General features: G+C 33.2%; 1 protein-coding gene across 1 annotated transcript in view; it reads right to left on the minus strand.

Annotated features, from left to right (window-relative positions):
- LOC118195683 (semaphorin-2A-like) overlaps nt 1-25185 on the minus strand; it is a 625034-nt gene that overhangs the window by 110885 nt on the left and 488964 nt on the right. Inside the window, exon 4 of the mRNA XM_085825552.1 lies at nt 21718-21780. Coding sequence (XP_085681678.1) covers nt 21718-21780 — 63 coding nt within the window. The remainder of the gene's footprint in view (nt 1-21717; nt 21781-25185) is intronic.

Consider the following 25185-nt stretch of genomic DNA (forward strand, 5'->3'; position numbering starts at 1 on the left):
CTAATTCCGGAGAGGTCATCTCTGTTTTTCACGTGTCCTGCTCCGAAATAAATACCCAATATCCCTGCTGGTGGCGTTCGAACTAAAAAGCGGTAGACGATATATCATCAATTCGGTCTTCTCCTCCGCAGTCACTCTGTCAGCAAGGAAGAATGCAAAGAATGTTTATCCTTCTTTACTTCATGCCCTCTGATGTAACAAGAAGCACGTCCGATTAGCAATCGGGAGTTTCGAAGTTTAAATCCCGCCAAAGTCATCACTTGTTTTTCGTGTTTCTCACTTAAAAATGAACATTTAATGTGAGAACCACAATGACAGGTTAATTATAGCTTCTAATATCCCTAAATGCTATTATTTTCTACAATTTAACCTTTGTTTCGCGTCGCATTACGCATTGTTATGATGCGATGCTATTAACTCGACTGGGAAATTATCAAATCTGGCAGTTTAGGCATTTCATACGCATAAGACGCTTACATAATTACTACTGTTAATACAAATGTCGTATTATCTTCCTAAACACATATGTACATGCATACACAACTGTTACGCTCTCCGGCGTTTTATTTTTACTTCCTTATAAGAAGTAGAGGGAGTATCGAAAAATTTCAAGTATACTATTTTAACGAAAATATCCATTTTTGACATTCCTGAATCCATGTGGACGATTTTGTTTTTGTGTGACATCTGTACGCACGGATACAGTAAAAGAATTTTATTCTTAAAACAGACTGTAATTGGATGTTGTTAACTGAATTTAAACTAGATTCAAAAGAGTATTTTTTGTAACGTCTGTTTTGGCCTCCTCGGTGATTGCGGTGATTTGTGCCCAGAGGGCGCACCGCACAAAAAGTTAGTTGCGTTACAGAACGTAAGGGAAGCGGACACGCCAAAATGTCGGGCGTATTACCGCTAATTGAGGTAATTGCATCGTATCTGTCAGGTGGCAGAAAACTAGAATGATGTATCAATTCACATGCCAGGTGGCAGAATATGTCTATCATGTACATGCCAGGAGGCATAACGCTTGTAAACATGCCAGGTGGCATACGACTTGTAAATAAATTTTAAATAAATGTACAGTAAAATATCTTGGTGCAATAGATCAAGGAACAAGCATCAACAACCTTCTGATCATTTGGATACGTACATTTTTTCTGGTGACACCGGACTTGATTTGTGGAGATGAAGAATGGACGAAGAAAATGAGTGAGTTCATGACTGAAAAGCTAGGATTTAACGCGAAGAAATTCGAGGTAGTCCCTTTTTCATTTTTCCAGTTTTGAATAGAATTGTTGAATAAAAATCTTGGTGATTATTATAGTTGATAGAATCTAATGGTAAAATGGAGGCTATTAATAAGGCAAAGAAGTTGCGTACGGTGACGCGTAGCTAAACTACTAAGTTGATGAGTAAAATAGATTCTGCATTGTTAGAAGAGGGTGAAACCGCGAATGAGAAATTAAAAGAATTACTCGAAATGTTACTTGAAAAATCGCAGTTGTTGAAACAATACGATTCTGAGATTGAAAAACTTATAATTACGGAACAGGAGTTGGAAACAGAAGTAATTTCCGCGCAGGAATATCAGGAAAGAATTATAAGTTTTAAATATAAAATTCAGGAAAAATTAAGAAAAAACGCGTGTAAAGTTGAATCTAGAAATTCTAGTGAGGAAACTATATCCACGAAGTTGAAAACTTGTGAAGTTAATACTTTAAAATTGCCAAAATTAACGATTACAAAATATTACGGTGATCCTTGTTCTTGGCTTGAATTCTGGAATCAGTTTAGTAATTCCATTCACCAAAACGAAAGTCTCAGTTCGGTTGACAAGTTTTGTTATTTAAAATCGCTTTTGGGAGGTTTAGCTTTAAATGCTATTAGTGGATTAACATTTACTAGTGAAAACTATACGGTGGCTGTTGATATACTAAAAAACCGTTTCGGCAGAGATGACCTGCTAATTAATGCGCATATGAATAAATTGTTGAGTTTAGAACCTGTAAAATATTCCGGAAATACGGCTTCTTTGAGGAAGCTTTATGACGATATAGAAATACAAATAAGGAATTTAAATTCTTTAAATGTTACTAGTGGTTCTTATGGACATTTATTATCCCCTATTTTGTTAAAGTTAATACCCGAGAATTTAACTCTAGAATTCACTAGGAAAAGAAGTGATAAACAAAATTTCGATGTTAATGAACTACTAACGTTCTTGAAAACGGAAGTGGAATGTAGGGAAACATCAATGATGTTAGCGCGTTCTAAGAATCTTGATGTAAATGAAGCATCAATACGAAACAAAAGTTCCCATCAAGGTTATCAAAATAAATCTTACATGCATTCTAAAAGAAATGATTACAGTACGAATAAGCAAGGTGCTTCGGTATTAACTAGTCAAAGCGAAACTCCCTCTAAATACTTTCAAAAATCACATTTTAATCCAAATCGAAAGTTCTCTACCCCGCCTAAGAAAGAGAATCAAAATGTCTGCATATTTTGTGTATCTGCTTGTCATATGAATCATGATTGCGCACTTGATTTAAACGCTCGCCGAAAGGCATTAATGGATCGAGGTTTATGTTTTATTTGCTTTTCGAAAGGGCATCCAAGGCGTTTCTGTGATCATAAAGATGAAAAATGCAGACTGTGCAATGTCCAAGGTTTACATAATTCGTTAATATGTGACGCCGCATCGAAAGATTTAGAGACGGATACTTCCAATCAGACAAAACAAACGCCAATCCCTGAAGCTTCTCTTTCGCTCTTATGTAATGAAAATAATAAAATTAAACCACCGACTTCCGTTCTTTTACAGACGTTTTCGGCAGCAGTTAGGTGTAAAGGGGGGAACGAAAAGGTATTACGTTGTATGCTAGATTCAGGGTCAACAAAGTCATTCATCTTACGAGAAGTGGTTGATTCACTGGGGTTGAAAATTATTAATAAAGAAGCGCTTATCATTTTCACATTTGGATGCAAAGATGCAAAAGAGCGCTTGTATGACATCGTAGAAATCGTACTGCAAAATGTAAACCATCCCAATAAAAAGATAAAAATTAACGCAATAGTCATTGATTCTATAACACTAGGGCAAGTAAAAGTTCCTTCTCGGTGGATACGACAGATAGCGTTTGAGAAGGGAATAGAATTAGCAGATGCTGGTACGAGTGACGAAATTCAAGTATTAATAGGTTCGGATTATATTTGGGAAATTTTAGGAGAACGAAACGTGAAGATTTGTAAAAAATTAGTCGCAACAGAAAGCACTTTCGGTTTTGTGATTCAAGGCAAGGACGAAGGATCAAAGTGTAAGGACGCAAGAGTTAATCATATAACTGTTGTAAATGAGGACTTAGATTATGAAAGAGTTAAAAAATTATGTGAATTAGAAGCAATTGGGATAAGTTCGGATAAAGAAATATCTCTATCAGATAAAGAAATTTTAGAGTCATTTGAACGAAATACAACTTACAAGAATAAAAGGTATGAAACTCGATTATTGTGGAAAGAGGGTGTTGAAGGTTTAAATAACAATTATGAAATCGCGAAACAGCGTTTACAATTTTTAAATAATAAGTTTCAGAAAAATAGCGAGCTATATTTAAAATATAATGAGATAATTAATGAACACTTGAGAGATGGTATAGTGGAACGGGTAGATACGTATTTAAATAGTAGTTTGAAAACGGGGTATTACATGCCTCATCACGCGGTAGTGCGCGAGCAGAAGGATTCTACAAAGGTTCTAATAGTTTTTGACGCTTCTTCTAAAAGTAAGGGAAATTTATCACTTAATGATTGTTTGGAAAGCGGACCTAATTTAATCCTGATTTGCTAAAGATTATCATTAAACTCAGGGTACATTCAATTGCGTTTTGTGCCAACATTCAGCGTGCATTTTTAGAGGTAGGCTTAGCTAAAGAAGATAGGGATTTTTTAAAGTTTTTGTGGATAAATGAAGAAGGGTCAAATCTCGATCACAGTAATTCCAACTTACAAGTTCTTCAACACAATCGAGTTCCTTTCGGGGTCAAGTGCTCACCTTATTTATTAACAGCTACAGTAAGACTGCATTTAAAAAAGTATGAAGATGCCTACGAAGAGGCATGCAGTATGTTAAAAGAGCTTTACGTAGATGATTTAATTTCTGGGACAGTTAATGTAGCAAAGGCCTTACATTTAAGCAAGGACATGATTTTCATTCTTAGCGAGGCCAGTATGAATTTACGTAGCTGGGTTTCAAACTCACTTGAGCTGAATGAACTATGGAAACTTAATGGAATTGACTCTCGTGAAACATCTGAAGACTCTTTGGTACCGTTGAAAGTTTTAGGTCTTATCTGGGACAATGTCAATGATAATTTGAAAATAGATGTATCTCAGTTTGAGAAGTTACAAAATCTCAAAGTAACTAAACGCATCATTTTAGCAGCATGTGGTATGCTGTTTGATCCCTTGGGAATTATGAATCCATTTACTGTTCGAATTAAACTCTTAATGCAAACTATGTGGGAAAAGGGTATTCAATGGGACGAAAGTGTTCCCCTTGATACAGAATTCATATTTCAGGAATGGTTAAAAGAAGTTGAAAAAATAAAGTTTTTCGAAATTTCCAGACAGTACTTCAGTGATATGTGTTGGAAGTTTATAGAAGTTCACATATTTTCTGATGCCAGTCCCAAGTGTTATGGTGCCGTAGCATATTTTAGATTTAAGAAGAAAAATAAATGTAAAACAAGTTTCATAGTGTCGAAATCCCGTTTGGCTCCATTAAAAAGGGTAACACTCCCTAGGCTTGAACTTTTGGGAACATTAATTTCTGCAAGATTAGGTTCGTATTTGCAATCGATATTTCCGCAGTTGGATAAAGGAAATATATTTTACTGGACTGATTCCCAAATTTGCATTCACTGGATCAAGGGATCTGCCAACGAGTGGAAACAATTTGTTAGAAATCGTGTGATAGAAATCAAGGAGAAAACAATTTTAAACAACTGGTACTTTTGCAGTGGGAAGACAAACCCTGCTGATAAACTTACGAGGGGCATGGATGCTGAAGCTCTAATTAATGATAGTGATTGGTTTTCTGGGCTACCCTGGCTTTCAGAAGTAGATATTCGACATCACATAAACGAAATGAATACCGAAGCTGACTTGCAAAACGTTAGTGAAGAGCGAAAATGTGTTACTTTGAAAACACTTGTGGAGTCTACAGAACCGTTACTAAATCTTGAACTGTACGGAAATTTAACCAAAGTACTGGGAATAATGGCTTATGTTCTGCGCTTCGTGAACAACTGTAAATCCGCTTGTGAAAAGCAATCTGGTATGCTTACCGCCTATGAGTTACGGAAGGCTTCAGAATTTCAAAGGTGGTTAGCAAATGAAAACATAAGGTGGATATTCAACCCGCCAGCTGCTCCACATCATGGCGGTATATGGGTGGCAGCTGTTAGATCTATGAAGCTGCATCTAAAGAAATGTGTTGGAACTCAAATTTTGACTTATGAAGAGTTTCTAACTCTAATTGCACAAATTGAAGCATGCTTAAATTCGAGGCCAATAACACCGGTCTCCAGTGATCCCAATGATTTGACAGCTTTGACTCCTGGACACTTTATTATAGGGACTTCTTTAACAGCTGTTCCGGAACAAGATTTAACCGAAGTACGAGTGTCTCCATTGCAAAGATGGCAACTAACACAGCAGATGTTCGAAGGGTTTTGGAAGCGGTGGTCTAAAGAGTACCTGTGCCAACTACAGCAGCGTAGCAAATGGAGACAGCCTAGCAGAAATATTCGTCTAAATGACTTGGTTCTCATTAAAGAAGATAATATGCCTTCATTACGTTGGAAACTCGGGCGAGTAATAGAAGTGTTTCCTGGAAGAGACAATAATGTCCGAGTGGTTAGACTAAAAACTGTGCACGGGGACATTAAACGTCCTATTACCAAACTGTGTCTTTTACCAGTTGAAGAACATTAACTTAAGTGTTTGGTTTATATTGAATATGTTTTATTATTATTTTCATTTCTTATTCTACTAATAATTTTATTTGTTTGTTCTAGTTTAACCCTCATAGTTAACGTTTCAATATAGTAAGATATAAGATGTTTTGCTAGAAGATTGGTAAGTGTAACATGTAATTTTATACTTTTTGAAGATTTTTGTATGTTTTCAGTTTCTATATTTTTCATTTACTTGTTTGCATATATTGAAGATTGTATTAAGATGAATGTAATTCATCGGGGGGGGGAGGAGGATGTTTTGGCCTCCTCGGTGATTGCGGTGATTTGTGCCCAGAGGGCGCACCGCACAAAAAGTTAGTTGTGTTACAGAACGTAAGGGAAGCGGACACGCCAAAATGTCGGGCGTATTACCGCTAATTGAGGTAATTGCATCGTATCTGTCAGGTGGCAGAAAACTAGAATGATGTATCAATTCACATGCCAGGTGGCAGAATATGTCTATCATGTACATGCCAGGAGGCATAACGCTTGTAAACATGCCAGGTGGCATACGACTTGTAAATAAATTGTAAATAAATGTACAGTAAAATATCTTGGTGCAATAGATCAAGGAACAAGCATCAACAACCTTCTGATCATTTGGATACGTACAACGTCTTTACATATGTCGTATGTATCTCCCAAAACTCAAAAACGATTTGCTGTAGGTCGTTGAAATTTTGTGTATGGGACTTCTATAATACCTAATGGCTATAATAACAAATATTCTCTATTCGTACAAAGGTAATAAATTAAAAATTTAATGAAGAAATTTTAACTGCAAAAATAAAATATAATTATTGCTGCGAACTAATTTACAATATCATTTAAATTCTAAGAGCATAAGTACTATATTCTTGTGAAACAATATATATATATTATTACAGACGTTTTTTAATAATACCCCAAATCATATATATATAGGGTTGTTGCCCGGCTTTTAATTTTGCAATTGTTGGTCGTAGTCATATACTTCCAATGACAGAAGTGTGTTTAATGATGAAAATATTCATGTTCGGGCAATATTAGATAAAAAAAAAATAATTTTCGACAAATAATGAAATCTACATTTACATGCTTTGTATTTTTACATACAAAGCAGCTATATTCAATGCGGTCTTCTGGTTTCTGTACTTTTATTTGGTGAAGTTTCATACTTGATTCTTGTATGTGAAATTGATCGGAATACTTAATTTCAAAATTTGCAGTTTTTGATGACATTTTCAACCTGCCTCGAGGCATCGGTTAATTAAGCTAGAATAATTCGAGGGAATAAGTTTAAATGAAGTGCAGCAAAAAAAAAAAAAAAAAAAAAAAAAAGTGTCAAATTTAATAGGCCGTAAAAGCAAGTCATGTGGGTAAGCCCATTAGATTTTTTGCTTTTGTTTCAAGTTCTTTTCCCCTAGTGATTCTCAGATAGATTTTTCAATATTCAAATGGAGTATCAGTTCCAAAAGCACTCAATGAAATTAACGAATAATTAACAAGAACAACGAAATTTGGGAAGAAAATAACTCACGAAGTTATGAGAATTTCTCGTATTCTGTAACAAGAATGAAGTTCAGAAAAATTAAGCTTACATTTTGTACCTAAAATAAAGAACGTGTACAAATTAGCTGTGATTACACCCCTCCCCGAAAAAGAAAACTTTTAACACATATCGATTAAGATGCTACGCGATTCTTGTGGCTCAAGTTATCTGCACGAAGGAGTAAAAAATCGCCAAATATGGCGCACTCGAACATAACAATACAGCCAGAAGAATCTTCGGCTTTTTAGGTCTTTTATCGACCACGAAACAAATAATAAAGCAAAGCTGAGAGGAGCAAAAACAAAGGAGATATCAGAACTTGAAGACACCTTACTAACTGGTTATTTTTTCTTTCTTATTATCAATCAGTACACAGTGAAGGTTACGAGGAAAAAGTAGCTCTCAAAAGAAATAAACAACCTGCTATAAAAAAATATGTTGCGAAAAAAGGTGTAAGGGCAATATCTCAAGAAGCCATGCTGGGCCTTTAGCATCCTTTTTCTTCCAACTTTCTTTTTTCCCCTCTTTCGTTTCCACAGGAGATATATACATTTACAAAGGTTTATCACCTGGATTTTCTTGGATGACATAGCAAACACTTCGTGCACTCAAGAAGTAATAAATACATGATTCGGATATTATTCCGTTGTATATTACATATAGGATGCGTGACTATATATACACAGGACTACCGTATACTTCTTTATATGTATAAGGTAAAAAATGTAAATAAAAATAACTTAAATTAGTTAATTCTATATTTGAATTTGGGTATTCCCCCTCTCTATTCTAAAAATAGTAATAACATTTTCCGGACTAAGATATTTCTAGATTTATCAATATGATATGACTTTTACTTAAAGATGATGAGGTAGTTAATTTGCAACTTAAAATTTCCTGAACCGAAATCTTTCTCTTAAGGGGGCTCATACACCTTAAACAAACTCATACATACACTTAAACTTCATTTTGTAACAGTCACACATTCGAAGATCTTATGGGTTTTAAGGTGTATGAGTCCCCCTAATAAGCTTCCATATTGAAATAACTATACACTTTGACTCTATCTCTGCTTCGTATTTTCTTCCTGTCGCAACAATAACAAAAATGTAAATATTCTGAAAATAGGCACGATTAGAATGCTAAGTGAATTGTGGCCACAAATGTCAATTGAAATAAAAATGAATATTTAATCTGATTCGGCTTAATTTTAAATAATAAAACATAATAACTGAATATTTTTCATTAACTTAATTAAACAGATATATCGACTTTATATAGCTAGAATAATTTAGCACTTGTAGAGTCTCCCTTTGGGCAGCATAAACTAACAGAGACTTATGCGGAAACTGAGTGACTTGTCTTTAAGTCCAGTAATCAGACAGAGAATGTCAGAAGGGTGTAAAAGACCCTTTTATTAAAACTTAGTAATTTAACAGACGGCACTTCCTGTGCTTATGAAACCAGCCAGCATTTATGACGTAACTCTAAAAGTAATGAATTCAAATTAAAGCTACGTTAAATCGTAGCGAAAGTCTGCACAGAATGAATAACGTACAGTTTGGCTCCAACTTTTGCCGTGGTGACAAGTTCTAATGACAAGAATAACGCAAGGCAGAATTCAATTAGTAATGTAGCATTCAGGCTGAAAACGCTTCCGTTAAATACTGTCTCTTTGCCCCTCGTTTGATTACGTGCGAACTAAAATTTGCTTTTTGGCAGGAAAATGGAAAAGAGTAATGGAAGTAAAGCTATTTAACATAACTGGTTAGATAAAAGTAAACAAATCCTTACAATTTTTTTTCAATAAAACTCTCTTTTTTTAAATTTAATGTTATCTTACTCTTTCTGGATGAAAACTGTAACATTTTATTAATAAGACGAAAAAGAATGAAAACATTATCCAGAATAATAGGTTGGCCTTTTCATAATTGCAATCAAAAGAATCACTAAACTAAAATTGCTATTCGCGAACGTACAGAAACAGCAGAAATTACAATTAGAGTTCAGACGTGTATAAGTTTTTTCTATAAGAATAACATCCTTTCGGAAAAACGTAAAAACAATATTATACACGAGACCATTCAAGATTCGCGATTTCCATTTTTTCAGCTAATCCTCTTTAAACTGCTAGTTAATACATAGATCTTACGTATAATACGATGCGATTTCATATTTTTCCTCAATTTAATTAAAAATGAAAACGATATCACAGGATCACAGATGGCATTTCTCATGCACAGAGAAAAAGTCACGCGCTATAAATATCAAATATTCTAAAGCTGGGAGCAGGTGGAATTTTTCGCGCGAGCTAACGCAATTATAGCGATTACATTATTCTTTCAGTAGACGGCAATTTCATTCAAAATGCTAAATAAATGCTGGGAAGATTTTGAGTCAGTTAACTTAATCACATACGGAGCGGTAGATGTAAAGAAAGTTGAAATCCTTTTCCAATCTTTCAACAAAAAAGAAGCCATTTAATAAAGAATATTTTTTTTTGATAAATGATGCAGAATTGCACAATTTATTGCTTAAATATACACAATATAGTACTCATGCAGAATTTTAAATCTGATCTTTCATTTGAATTCATTAAACTATGCATTAATTAGATCTTCATCCAAAAATATACACAGTAAAACGTGATAGAATAAAGATAATCACTCTTTGAAATTTACTATGTTTATGATACTATTGCGACATTTGGGCGCTACTCCCAAAAGTTATGCAACCTCTCAATTTCACTATGGAAAAAATACACAAGAACATACATCACATCCTAAGTTATCAAGTCGTTGCCATATGTTCCATGCAAATACTACAACAAAACTAAAATGATGTAAAACAGAAATTAAACAAATAATAATAAAATTTCTGAATTTACATTTTTAAATCTTTTTTTCCAGGTTTCTTCTGTTTTTTTCCTTTGGAGTCTTACTGTGCTTTGTATTTATTTGTTAGCTTTGTAGTATACTTTAGGTAACACGCATTGTGGTATGCTTTGTGGCATAAATCGTGGTAAATAGTGCCGAAAAAGTGGGTTCAGTTTTCTAAGCTAGAAATACTTATAATGCAATAACTCTTCGTGTGTTTATTTATTTGTGAAGATCTTGTTTGTTAAAGAAACACGTAATGGAAGAAAGAAATAATCATAGCAATTAAAACTTGACATCTTCAAGTTGATGATGTCTAGTTCATAATGACATCATTATGGTTATTAAGCTCTCTACGAATGATGAAGTCTTCTACCTCAATAAAAGCAAGAGAAATGAATGTTCCGTTATAAATGCAGCATCTTCACCAGTTGGCAATGAGTTTAAATTTAGTATTTTATAGATATTTTTTAAGCGCAGCGCACTTCTAGATACAGGGGCTGGCGCTAGCTAAACTCACCGGTTAATATACTTAGTCGCTTATTACTCTCTAGTTTGCAAGAACTACGACAAATGTATTATAAAATTCGCCGTTTATGAAACTCATATCCGCCGCCTATAAAACCCAGATTTCGAAAAAACTGATTCTTCAGAGCCAGATTATTCTACCTGTACTTATCAAAGCTTTTCGTAGTTCATCCATTTAACCTATTGTGGACCACGGGTTTATCTTTTAGGTACTTCCTATCTTACGATCACTGTAACAGTGAAACACTGTTTTCAGAGTTCTCTGTCTGCGCTCCACTTCAAAGGAGCAGAACTTCCTTATCATAAGGAAAACAATCCTCTGGAGTCATTCTAAATGAGTGAAGTGTCTTTGCGAATATCTGCTAGCAAGTAGAAGTGCAACTTCTGTATCTCAATTTTTAAGGTTTCACACCCAAAAGTTTCCCTTTGAGGTATTCACATTATGTTCACGAAGAGTCATACGCAAAGTTCATGAAACCCTTCTTAGATACACTACATTAACAATTTTTGAATGGAAAGGAAATGATAAGTATAGGCTGAAGTAAAAGCTATACTTGTAATCATGAAGTGGCACGTCGACTAAATAGACAAAGGGATATATTTCAGCTGTTTAGAAGCCTAAGTTCTGACGTTCCAATAAATCACTGGAAATTTTTTTAAAATTTATTAAATATAGGAACAACATCGTTTGCTTCAGATACAACTTCTCACATTCAGCCTTTAGAGTAGGGTTTATATAAACTTTCAAATGCCATTACGAAAAGGATGTTCAAAAAATGGTGAACGGAATTGGATTTTGCGGAAACGTCAGCACTTCGAAGTCTCTCCTAAAAGATAAGCTTATTAAATCCTTCTTAAAATCGGTTAAAACTGTTTTCAAAATATGGCTCTTATGAGAAGTCTCAGGGAAACTGCAAGCGTAACTAATGTTTGAGATATCAGTGAGGGAAGTTATGAAGATTCATTTTTATAATGTGTTTCAGTTTGTAAAAATATTGAGACAACGTACATAAAAACTGACAATGGAAGTGTTAAAAGAACTCTTCCGTGATACACACACAAAAATGATATTATTCCAACATTAGTTAAATCTAGAAATGCACACTTAATTAATTCTAAGAAAAACTCTTGAACTGTAACGTGCTTATCAGCACGTTAGAAAAGGCTACGTAGTTTCATGAAACTGAGACTACAATTGAAAAACTGGTGAAAACTGGTGTTGAACACTATGAAGCACAAATAGAATAACTATTAAGAGCTAAAATTTTACCAAGGGCATAATTATAAAAATATTTTTATAAAAAATTAAGAAATGAATTTCAAAATTGAGTAAATAGTTTATTTTTAGCATATACATTATCTGTCTGTAAGAGCTAAGATTTCACCAAGAAAAATATATTTTTATAAAAAAAAAAAAAAAAAAAAAAAAAAAAAAAAAAAAAATTTCAAAATTGAGTAAATAGTTATTTTTAGAATGAATACTTAATTATTATTTTAGGATTGATTATTGAATTAGCTGTTAGTTATTATTTTATTTGCGAAATTGCTATCTACTTAATTCAGCCGCTTAAGAAACTCAAACTATGTTTGGAACGGAAGTGATTTCAATAAAGCAGCGAGGATTATATATAGATTAATGGTGATTTCTACATAGAATCAAACTGTTTATCACTTTATACACAACAGCCATGAATTATATGAGATATTCAAAACTATATAAAATAGGCTTAATGTTTTTTTCATTTTAATCTGGCGCACTGGAAGTCGTTTGAGGACATTTATGACAGGCTAGGCTAAGTCGTAATACCTTAAAGGGTAGGTTACTTAAATGCATTTTCTGCTTAAATATACTTTCTGCTTACGATAGATTTATCAGGACCTAACTCCCTCGTAAATTGAGAAGCATCTGTAGCTAATAGTCAACACGTTTCCGACCGTCTCTCCATTTAATGGTGCGTCACTGAATTAAGGAGAGGCACTTGCTTTCCTCTGCACTCAACAAAGTGTGTTAATTCCTTCTTTATAGGAGAAACGTGTAATTGTTTTTTTTTGTCCATCAGGCTGAAAAGCTTGCATCGTCCTTCAGGAATTGTGCCTCTAGCATGAAGGAATTGTGCCTCTACATGTTATAGTAGTCCTATATACAAAATTTCAACATCCTGAGGCTATCGTTTTTGAGTTATGCGAGATACGTACGTACGTTCGTACAGACGCCACGAAAAATTCTCTTCAGAATTCATTTTAAAGCAGTTTTATAATTTTTTGGAGGAAAAGAGTCTTTTATTCTGTCCTTACGTACACATGCCACGCAAAAACATCGTTAAATTGCATTCGATAGCGGTCAAAATGGATATTTTCGTTGAAATATGCTGCCTGAAACTTTTCGCGATTACAATACTTCCTTTTTACTTCGTACAAGGAAGTAAAGAATGTAGTGCTAGTTTCAAATGCAAAGTCATTCAATTTGAGAAAGAAAATGGAAATCGTGCTGCGGCAGGGTCGTTTCGTATTGGTAAAAGCTCCATTCATGAGTGAAAGAAAAATGATATCGCAATAATTAATATGCCAGAAAATGAATGTGCTTTGCGGAAAGAAGCAACAAAATGGCCTATAGTAGAAGACAGTGAGTGTGGAGATCTGGGTCCCAGAAAATCGCCAGAATCTCCAGCAATTAGGGGCACGTAAAAATCATACTTTTGTATGCTCATGTTTTCCTTATTTTTAAATATATCATTTTATATCTGGCGTGTAACGCACACCCGTAAATTTCAGTCTCTATTTTTTTTTGTATTAAAATTGCGCGTTATACGGTAATTAAGATACACGGTAATTAAGATACATAATTTTATACAAGGTAATTAAGATACACGGTAATTAAGATTCATCATTAAAAACACACGTATCACTATAAAGGTAATGTAGTTTTTGAAAAAAAAGTCTTACCTCGAATTTGAAAATTTTTGTGATTATTTTACATACATTTTACCGTGAACAAAATAAATCTAAAAAGGAAAATAAATTACAAACTTTTAACCTACTTACGAGAAAACTTTCTCCTCTTACGCGAGGAAACACACGAACAAATTCTGCCACTAAGGCACTGGAGTGCAGTAAAGAAAGTTATATACGAGAGACAAGCTGTGCTTCTCAGAAATGTTGTTACGAACCGATGTATTAACGACTCAATTTTTATAAAGACGAGCATGAGGTAGAAAAGTTTTTCTTCCTACACCCTCCTGACTATCGTTTCTTTTAACATAATACTGCCCTTTCTCCTTCTCCCACCCCTGTTCTTTATAAGTGAAAAAATAGCCCATTCAACCCTCCTTTGAAGCGTGTCCGCTGTGAGGACCGAGATAAGAAAATGGACTTTTTTCCTTCACTTCTTTTTCTTCGAAGTGAAATCTTTTATAAGAAGAAGGCATGGAAAAAATTCTAGAGAAAAACTTTTTGAGAAACCCAGTAATTTATTTCTGATCTGCGCTGACTAATGCCGCGGAAAAAGATGGTCGACTTTTAGCGTCTGCGCGGTGCTTAACAGTAAAAAGTAGTTTACAGTGATTGAAGACTATACGTAAAAAACAGAACTAGAAATTCTTTCTAACATAATTCTTCAATTGATCTTGTGGTAGTTTAACACGGACGGGGCTTTTCACTCTTTCTTACACCTTTCTATTTAATTATAGCAACCTAAGAGTAACCTCTTTCCCGTCAGAAAAAGAGACGGTAAAAATTAGATAATTTTCATGAATGCTGTTCATCCAGAAAATAAAGAAAAAAAAAAAAAAAAAAATCTGATGGTTATTTGAAATTATACTACGATATAAAAATAAGCACTTATATTTTAGACAATCTTTATAAAAACAATAATGATAAAACAATGAAAATGACACGCGCACTGAGAGACATTCAATCAAGAAAATACCTTGTGCAGTATCAAGTTTATTTAGAGACATTAATAGTGTTTATGTTTCATTTTAAAACACAAAATTCACCTATTTACGGCAAATAAATGCAAAGCTTCCAACATGACGCATTCCTTACATTTATAAGGTATTTCTCCTGCCTTCTTAGCATGCTTTCGTGGTTTGGTGGTCTGCACGCTGGGCGCGTATTCCAGAAGTCCGTGGTTCGATTCTCGGAGAAGGCGTTGCTCATTTTTTAACCTCTCTTGCTTCCAAAAAAATCCTAATGACTCTACACATTCATTTCATCTCCAACAGCGGCTATTCATCATACCGGTTCACAATTATTTTTAATTATTTCCTTAGAGATTCATATTATGAGCAGTAAAATTGTAATTCAATTATAATGTAAAAAATTTAAGCATAAAATGTCTAAGCTTAAAATTTTAAATAAAAAAGATCTATTTTTGATAGAAATTTATAATATTTGATTAGTTTTTCATCAGCAAAAGTATTTTAACAGCAAAATCAGGATAATAATGTTTTGCTGCTTTCGAGTTCCTTATTAGGGAAGTTTAACTTGTAAGCATATAAAATCATTTTTCAAAGCTTATGCAATCTTTCCTACGAATGCAAGAATGAACAAAATTTCCCAAAACATTTCCTAAAATTCTTAGAGAGGAAAAAATTCAGAAACCTTAATTCCATTCGTATGTGGGGGGGGGGGAGAGAAAGAAAAATATGATGTATTTTAAATACATAAATTCATATTATTTATATTCATTAAGCACATATCTTATATAAATGCGGCTTAAGTGTCTGTTTGTCGCCGATAGTTTATTGGTTGCTTGCGTAACTATATTAGCCAATGGAGTGAAGTTGACACGGCATTCAAATAGTCCATATACACTGATACCATACATGCAGTTATCATTGTTTTAATTAAATTATCACGGTATTTAAGGACATTTAAATATTTTTAATTTATACAATTGTTGTTTATCATGAATTTAATTATATTTACATATGAATTACTTAGAAACTAGCAAACGTTGGGAAATGAAAGGAGACGAAACCAACTAACGAGTTGTGCGTAGTACATCTCATCAGGTAGGTTTACCCAAACTCCTATGCTAAATATCCTTTCGCGAAAAACCATTTCAAACCATTCAAAAACGTGAGTTTAAAATTTTGCCCGATTTTATTCCGACATTGTATTTTAAACTGAATTTTCAGCTGAACGCATTGTGCATGTCAGGGGGAACGTGAACATTTGTTTGCATTAGCAATCATCTGTTTTTGAAATGGTTTACAACTGAACGCAAGAGTTCATAAGTTCCTGTTCAAGAGTTCGTGAAAGAACGGACGTAAAAATAAAAATAATGGATGCTCCTCTGCAAGGAGAGCTTAAAAGTGATGGAAAGATCTACACAAGAAATGTTGTGTACAAAGAGATCTTTGACGTGTGAATTAACATTTTATGATTTAAATCACCTTTATTGATTGAGCTAACGGTGGCTCTTAAGAAATGTACCGCCAGTGGTTTCCTTCATTCCACTCTATTCTAAGCAATTAAGCAAGTAGAAGGAGGAAAACAGGTGGGGCAGTAAGCAAAGGGGGGTCCTCGCCGCCTGCCCTGGGTAATTCAGTTTGAATTAGCAGACGCCTTTTCACAAATAATTTTAATTACAGTTTATAATATCTAGAACAGCGGTCATTTCGCATGACCGCCGGGCTTTCTAGTTATTTTCAATTCTTGAAATTGCAAAAGATGCTAATAAAAATGCTTTACGCGAGAAAATGTTACAAACATTTGCAAACACACAGAATATAATTTTTTTTAACCTGCATATATTTCTTTCAGCAGATTTAGATTTCTCAATACAATTTACTCATTTCAATATTAAATACAAAATTATAAACGATTTACTAGGCTTTTCTTTTCTAAAAACTATTTCATGCTTCTAAAAACCAGTCACTAGTTCCATTATTCATTGAACTAGGCATAAATTTCCCAACAGAAGTTTATTAAAAGGAAAGGTTCTAATCTTTCAGCAACTTGAGAGATGAAACGTTTTATTAAACCGTACATTTTTTAGTAATGTTTTTCGTTCTTTCTGTCAGCCGAAGTATGCTAAAATTAAATTCAAAGTTTTTATGAATGTTTCAATGGCTAAATCATTTTTATCGGATCCACATGTGATTAGGTCATTTCAGACTAAAGCCAATAAAATTTAATCCATCCCATAGCCTGCCAGTCAACATACTTCCACCAATCCACTCCAACAAATGAGACGTTCACAATAAAATCACTGCCGCAACCGTCTGGGACATCTATTTGTCGCATTTTCTAGACTCAGAAAGAGAAAGCAGCACTACGCTTCGCCGAACCCATCTAAACACTCCTCCTACATCGCCAATGCTTCTCCTGACAGACTAGAAGACGTTGAGTCTGATAAACAGACAAGGCCTCATGCGTCCATCCTCCCACTGCTGGCGTCATCACAACACCGAGAGCGCCCGGGCGTCTAAATTTAATGACGTCTTGTCCCTCTACGTCAACGCACTTGTCGAGTCATCAGATAGGATTTCTTTCATGGAGTGTTAAGCGATGGGTGCTCGAGTTGTTAAGTTCGATGGCAGTAAACTGTTAACGGCCGTTAGAATATCAGGGCAATTTTGTAATGATCCTCCACAGAAGCGAAACATCGCTTGTTAACATTTTCGTCACGGATATGTATGGTTTTTAAGAGAACACCATAATATGACCTAACTGATTTGAAAATATTTTACGTGAGTGAATTGAACAAGAGCGGGATTTCTTTCTGAATTCCCATTGCGTCACAGATTGCAACGATTGCGATATCATTAGATGTGCAAGATTTAACGATTCCATTACAACATAAAATGCAATGATTTTACGATCTTTTTTTTTCCGGCTATTTTGATGGCATTTCATTGAATGTACGATTTTACGTTATTCTGATCTAGTTGCGGTGCCTGATTTTCCAGTTTCAGTCTCGAATTGCGTTAAAACATGTACTTTGTTCACAAGCTAAAATAAGCATAGTTTTATACCTGTTTAGTGTATTACGACTACATATCTGCTGATGTTCTATCAAAATAAAATAAATTAAAAATAAATCTGCAAAGTTTCAGATTTTAAATTACGTCCAAAGGGGCGTTTTTTTAACGTTTTGTGTGTTCAACAGCAATATCACAAAATAATTTTAAAATGAATATAACTTTAGAATTTCGGATACACAGTCTAGCGCGCTGAAGATAAAAATGTTTTTTCTGTACAGCGTTGCCACTGCGCGCTTAGAAATTCTTGAGTATGTTAATAAAATATTCCTTAAAGTTTTACAAAATATGAAATCGATAATGAAACAAATTACAAATTCCAAAGTAGGGCCACCAGATGCCCATATTCGGCGAAAGATTACTTTATTCAAAACTTGATGGCTCTAGGTACCGTTGTTTTATCACAGTGCCAGAAACATACATACATTAATGTAGATTCTTCATTATTTAATTTCTTTAAATATAATACAGGGCGATAATATTGGGTGGCATCAATTTGAAAAGTGAAACAACGCAGAAAGTGAATCAACGCAGAAAGTGAATCAACGCAAAATGCCAAAACGAAATTAATAGTTCTTTTAGGCAAATTGCCCGTTTGGGTTAATAAATTTTGTAAAATTTATGTTCATCAATTTTATTAATATTCTCTTGATATTTGCGAAAACAAAATGGAAACGATACTCTGAAATGCAATGCACAGATACCCATCGTTTCAATTTTGAAAATTTAATCTCATATCAATTTTCGTATCGTAGGAAAACTCTGCATCTCAAAAAGACAACTTAGTTTTAAAAATCTTTAAATTTTTGAATGGAAACGTTTTAAATTAATAGTCGATAGATCTCAAATTGATTTAACTATAAAACATGTTAAAAAAAACATGTTTATAAAATATTATTTTCAAAAATGAAATTTTATTGTCTGTATATATATGGATATTAATCATATGCAACAAAATGTGAAGACCATTATTTATGCGCTTGATGTGACGTTTAAAAATATGAAATTTACATTAACAGTTTATTTCAGTGCAGTTATGGTACTTTACTTTAGACGATATATTAATTAAAAAAATTATTTCATATCAGTACTAACAACATATTAAAAATCTTGTACAGCACAACTAAGTGAATTAGTATCTAGAATTTGCTTATTCTTTTGGATATTTCGATAACTGAATGACCAACATGTGAAATTAGTGAAATTGCATAAAATTAAAATTGGCAGTGAAACTGCAAAAATTTAAATATAAGGGTAATTTAAATAATAATAAAAAATATCAATTCAACAGCCCTTCCCCCCAAAATTATGGTCAAATAAATTTGATATCTGACTTATAATTTACCAAAAATTTTGAAACACACACACATACACACCCCAAAAAAGTAACGTTTTCATTTTCACGAAAAACACAGAAAAGTCATTCCTATAATTCTAACTAATTTTAAGCGTACAGATAATTTCCGATCTTAAATCATTCTGAATTCCACAGATATGAAAACCTTTTAAATGGATGAAAATAGTTAATAACATATTATCAAGTAAAAGAACGTTTAAAAGACAATGAAAAAACATAAGCTCTACCATTTGCACCAATCACCATTTGTTGTTTCTCGTTGCCATGAGAAGGTGGAAAAAAACGGGAATGAAATTACAGGGTATCCGATGCGATAATGTATGCTAATCAGAAAAGGATCGATTACTATTTTAGATAAGTGTTTTTAAAGGATATTTTCTCCCCGACCTCAGAAAATGTGCTTCGTTTCATTAAACATTTTCATCCAGTCTTCTGGCGATGCATTTGCTTAATTGCTCTTTTTATGTAAAGAAAAGTAACTGACGAAAGCGATTTTTGGAATTTCTAGAAAATGAATACCTTGCAAGAGACATCTACGCGTCTTCTATGTTATTAAGTGTAATTTTTTATACCTTCATTAAATCAATATATGTCTATTAAAATTACCCAAAAACTATTTTTAGTCAAAACTTGTTTATAGGAATTTACTGGAAAAACATTTATTATTTTTTTAAAATTTTGAATATCAATAAATATAAGCTTCTAAAGTTTACACTTCATTTAACATGAAATACCTAAACCCAGTGAAATGTACAGTTTTAATTAAAAATTACTGATGCAGCAATAATGCGCATATTCAAAAACCCGAAGCAAGTTTTTTTTTTTTTTTTTTTTTTTTTTTTAAAGATTTCTTTTCAGGTACCTTTTTTATTTCCTCCTACATTAACAACAAAAATATGTTTTCTAAAAATGCAACATGTTTGAAACTAGCTCAGTTTTGAATACCAAAGACAGCTTGAAAGTTTTATTATGAAATTTACACGTAATCTATTTTACTCCTTATTATATTAACTCTATTTCACTTTTGCTAGGATATTATGATCAGCTGCCTCATTATAAATGCTATACTTTAAAGAAAATGACGAATGTTTTCATGTATATATGTTTTATTCCTAATAATTTTTAAAATTTAAATAGTCTCTTATTTTAAATAATCTTTATTTTTAAAAATTACGTTTAATACTAAAATATGTCGTTTGATTTTTAATTGGGAAATCAACAAACAGTATCCATATATTCTCACAGAAATAAAATATTTGCTTCAGAAATTACAGGAAAATCTCCAGGGTAATTTTTTAAATCGGGTAGAACAAAATTTATATTAAATTTTCCTGACTACACATGAATACAATCTAGAATTAAAAATTAAATTTATTAAATAACAGTCAGTTAAAAAAGGATAAATGCAACTGGATTAGAAATTACTCTGCATTTTTCTTATTCCTTCTTTTACAGTACGGCATAGTCTTCTGCATAAAACCAAGATAAATAGTAAAACAAAATTACATTAGATTTATGAGCTAAGATTAAAGTCATGTTGTAAAGTAAACGTTGTTCTTTATTACCATTCAAAATCTCCGATTAATTATATTAAAAGGATGAAGATGTTTCGAAATAAATTCCAATTTCGATAATAAAACCTGAACTTTTAGAATTAAGTATAATATAATACGGAATATAAACGTTAAATATCAGTAACTGCAATATATTTTGGGAAATAATTACAATTATTCAATTATTGTTTCCTTAAATATACTAAGTTGCAACGATAATAATAAAAATGCATAAAAATTTTTATCTGATTATTTCATGACACGTTTTATCTGTTTTGTATCTCATTATATAAGTATACCATTCTCGGCACATAAAAATTTGCGGAAATACAAGATTAAAATTGCAGTTCTAAAACGAAGAAAGCAAGATAAATTTGTAATATACCGCACAAATCAAGATTTATTTTACCTTAATATCTCCCTTTTTAAAGTTTTTTAACATAAAGTATGAGAAAAATAGAAAACTTTCTTGTATGCTAGTGCAGATTCGGATTAAACTTGGTCTTCAGTATAACCTTGCTTAAGATAGCGTCAAACTTCAGTTTAGACAGAAACAAAGTTTATACGACTTAGTAAAGAAGTCTTAAGGAACGGAGAGATAGAATTACAGCAGATTTTGACAAGCTGAAAAATGATCATACGTTGAGAAAAGGAATTTGGCGTTTTATGTCAAAAGAGGTGTCAAATCTCTTAAAAGAAAGATGTGTTATTTTGAACCTTTAATTCAACTCGGCTATCAATTTACTTGCAAGTAATTACGCTGTACACAGTAACTTTTCCTGATTCTGTGTATTGCATTAAAATTAAATTATAACTCCTCGAATACTTGGAAAAAATAATAATCTTAAGTAATGAATACAACTTACTTCTGACTTCCCTTTTGAAACACAGTTGGGGACATTAGATGGTTCTATCGTTATGGCGTCAGCCTGAAAGGAAAACATATTATTAGAATAGTCGAAAATATAAAAATGTACCAAATATCTCAGTAATTGAATAATTTTTACAAATATTTTAGCGAAAACAACAGTTTTGGATATTTAAGGTGCTTTACTAATTGGTTAAAATGTTTCAGTGGCGTCCGTTATTGTATGATATTTATTTGAATAACATTATTACACTTTCGAGTTTGATTGAGGACTATTACTCTGAAACAACACCAAAAAGTAATGTAAGTGGCTGAATAATATACATAAATCATTTGCTCGCAGTAAAGTAGATTTCGATACCTCTGGATAATTCGAAAACTATCGAAGATATTACTCACAGACTTCAGAAAAGTAAAAGAATAAGTTTTTGTAGCTGGAATTGCAAAGAAATACTAATACTGCAAGATTTTAAAGATTCTTCTTCAACCAACGCCCGTCTTTGGCAAGTTAGCCGTTTGAGGTCGAGCCATCCAGTATAGTCGTGCCCATCCTTCGATTGTGTTTTCTCAGGATTTTACCTCCACAGCACTACAGGTGCGAAGATGATCAGCGTTCCCTTCTCCTGAGTTACATAGGGGGCATATGGGGGAGCTGACAATGACGATTTTATGGAAATGGCTCTGGAGGTAGTCGTGGCCTGTGGTCAATGGCCACAGCAATGTCTCAGGGCAGATTGTTGGTGATGGATCTTGTTATTTTTGTTTCCCACCTTTTACTAATAGCAGCTGCCCTCTACGCGTCGTCCACGTTCTTCTTGACTGTCGATGCAAATTTGCTGCATTTAGTTCCATATGTTAGGAAGTTCGTTGGCTGAGACATAAAGCATCCTTCTTTTAAGAGTCTGTCCAATTGTTCATTTCCTGTGAAGTGACCATTCCCTGGGACCCACTATACATGAATATTTGATGTCTCCTGTAGTTTGAGAAGCCTTTCCTGGCACTGTGCTTAAGTTGTTCTTCAGGGAGGTTCTGTCCTGACGACTGTTTGTATTGCAGCCGTTGAGTCCGAGAGGAAGACTCATTTTTAGATTAAAGATTATAGTCTGTAGCTTTAGAATAGGTACATCATGGACATTTCTTCTCAAACCCATAGCTCATAACCATAATAACGATTGCTGTTGGGGGAAAATAGGTCGAATCTTCTAATTTGCTAACATCTCGCGCTTCTCTTAATATAGCAATTATGAAACACGTTACGATCTCAAATGGGGGGGGGGATCGGAATAATTCTGAAGTGTATATTTTAAAGTAACAGAAACTAGAAGAATTACTTAGGCAAAAGACTAACATAATACATTGGTTGCTAATGTATTGTGTTAGCCAAATGATGTGATGATATATATAGTATGTTACCGTACTTATAACATGCAGTAACTATATTTTGCAGTGCAATACTGTAGCTAGTAATGTTACAGTATGTTATTGCACTGTAACTGAAAAGAGGTAAAACCTAGGTTTTGCCGGCAAATGTGTTAAATAAATTTAATTCTTTTAGTCGAAGCTCAGTACATTGTTTGATGTAGGCTTAAAAGGTAAGCTCAAAGGAACTTGACTTTCCACGAGTATCTTGAAGTTTGACTTTTAATGAAAAAAAAAAAAAAACTGCGAAACGAATATCACTCCGGGGAAAAATTCAAAAAGTTTCTAAACACCCGTTGGAACAAACAAGCTTGATGCTGTTACAGATATTTGTGTACAGAAAATGTTGCTTTACACGTATGACATCATTCCCAGTAAGAAAGCCCCTCTAAATTATGTTGAAAAATGGCATTGTACCGAAATAATTTCTAAATTAATAAAAATTTAAGGAATGGAACAGGAAAAGTAATTAAATGATACTGCTAAGCCAATGTGTAATTTTTGATTTTCGGTTTGTTTCGAAATAGCAGGTGGTATATCATGTTCTACTAGTTTATACTTTCCAAAATATTAATAGGAATAATTTCGGCACCAAAATAGTCTCCTTTTTTAATTTAATGTATGTCAGATAACGTGAGAAAAGACAACGATGCATCTTTATGCATTCGTTTGTTAGGTATTTCATAATCCCCGAAACATTAAAGAAATTCCCTTGCATACAATTAGAAGGAAGAATTGGGTAGCGTGAATTATTATTTTGTGATTTCCGACAGATTATCATCAACATAACTTCATAATGGTTTCTAAAACATCAGAATTATGAAAAGAAAACAGAATTTCAAGATACACATCATTTCACATAAGAATATGACCTAACATTAAGCGATTACGTCGCTTCCGTATTAACTAATTTATGTAATTTAAAATACGAAAACTTGTCACACATAAACGTTTTCTCTCATGTCATATAACCGACAGCCATATAATTTGTATCTACATATTCATAAAGTTTACAGCAATTCTCTGTTTACTGCTCTATTTACATTTCATGCAGATCGTTACCAAATATTACGTGTTCTCTTACATGATCTTAACATTCACACAGGCCGCTATTTTTCCAAATAGTTTCTATTCCCAGGCATAGCCGACAAGATGAATTCTGTGGCGAATAACACTGTTAATATTTAACATTGCAATTTCTCGCCTCGCACATTTGCAATGAAGTAAATTGAGGAAGTATGCGTATCAGGTAAAGGAAAGGGAATCAGATGTCAGGTTGTAAAAAGAGATTTTCTGGAATCTCTAATTTTTCCTTTTCTCATATACTAAGCACAGAGCTCTTTTCATAACAGCTAGGAAACCAAATGGCTTGGAACGTTTTCGGTGTACCAGTTTCTTTCGTGTTTCCGCTTATAAAAAGTTTCTAAACTTTTGAATAAACCAAAATAATTTTAAACGCACAGACAAAAATGTTTCCTTCCAATAAACAATATCAATGCAGGAAAAGTTTCGATATTTTTTAAAAATGGAAATTAAGTTCTTTTCTTTTTCATTCAGCGATCGTTTCTGCAGAGCTGTATTTAGAAAAAAGGTTATAAGCAATTTGAAAAAAAAAAGTTCTTTAATGCAATCACCTTACGGTAATAGGAGACAGTAAAAATCGATGCAGATGCATTACGTGCGCGTAAGTTATTTGTTTGCTTCTTTAATTGATAAGGGCTATGCACAAGAGGTCTATCTGCTTAACAGGAAGATGCTTTCGTGGAGGAATTCGTAGACGAAATGCTTGATATTGTCAGAATTTTGTATATATGTAAACAGCCTTTTTGAAACTATATGTGAAATTATAGTATTTTTTATATAATGTAACATGAAATTCTTTAAAGAGACGAAGATCTACCGAAAGAATAAGAATACAGAAGTAAGCTCATTTAATGTTAAGGTATCACGTTAAACTGGCAAGTTAAAAATACAAATGAAACTATAAATGCCCATTTAAAGTTTCGACATACTACAGGAAAAACGTATTGTTCACCCAAAACAGGTA

Source organism: Stegodyphus dumicola, chromosome 10 (assembly GCF_044657685.1).
Source record: "Stegodyphus dumicola isolate Sdum_Otavi_A_Nest chromosome 10, ASM4465768v1".
NCBI classification, from domain to species: Eukaryota; Metazoa; Arthropoda; class Arachnida; order Araneae; family Eresidae; genus Stegodyphus; species Stegodyphus dumicola.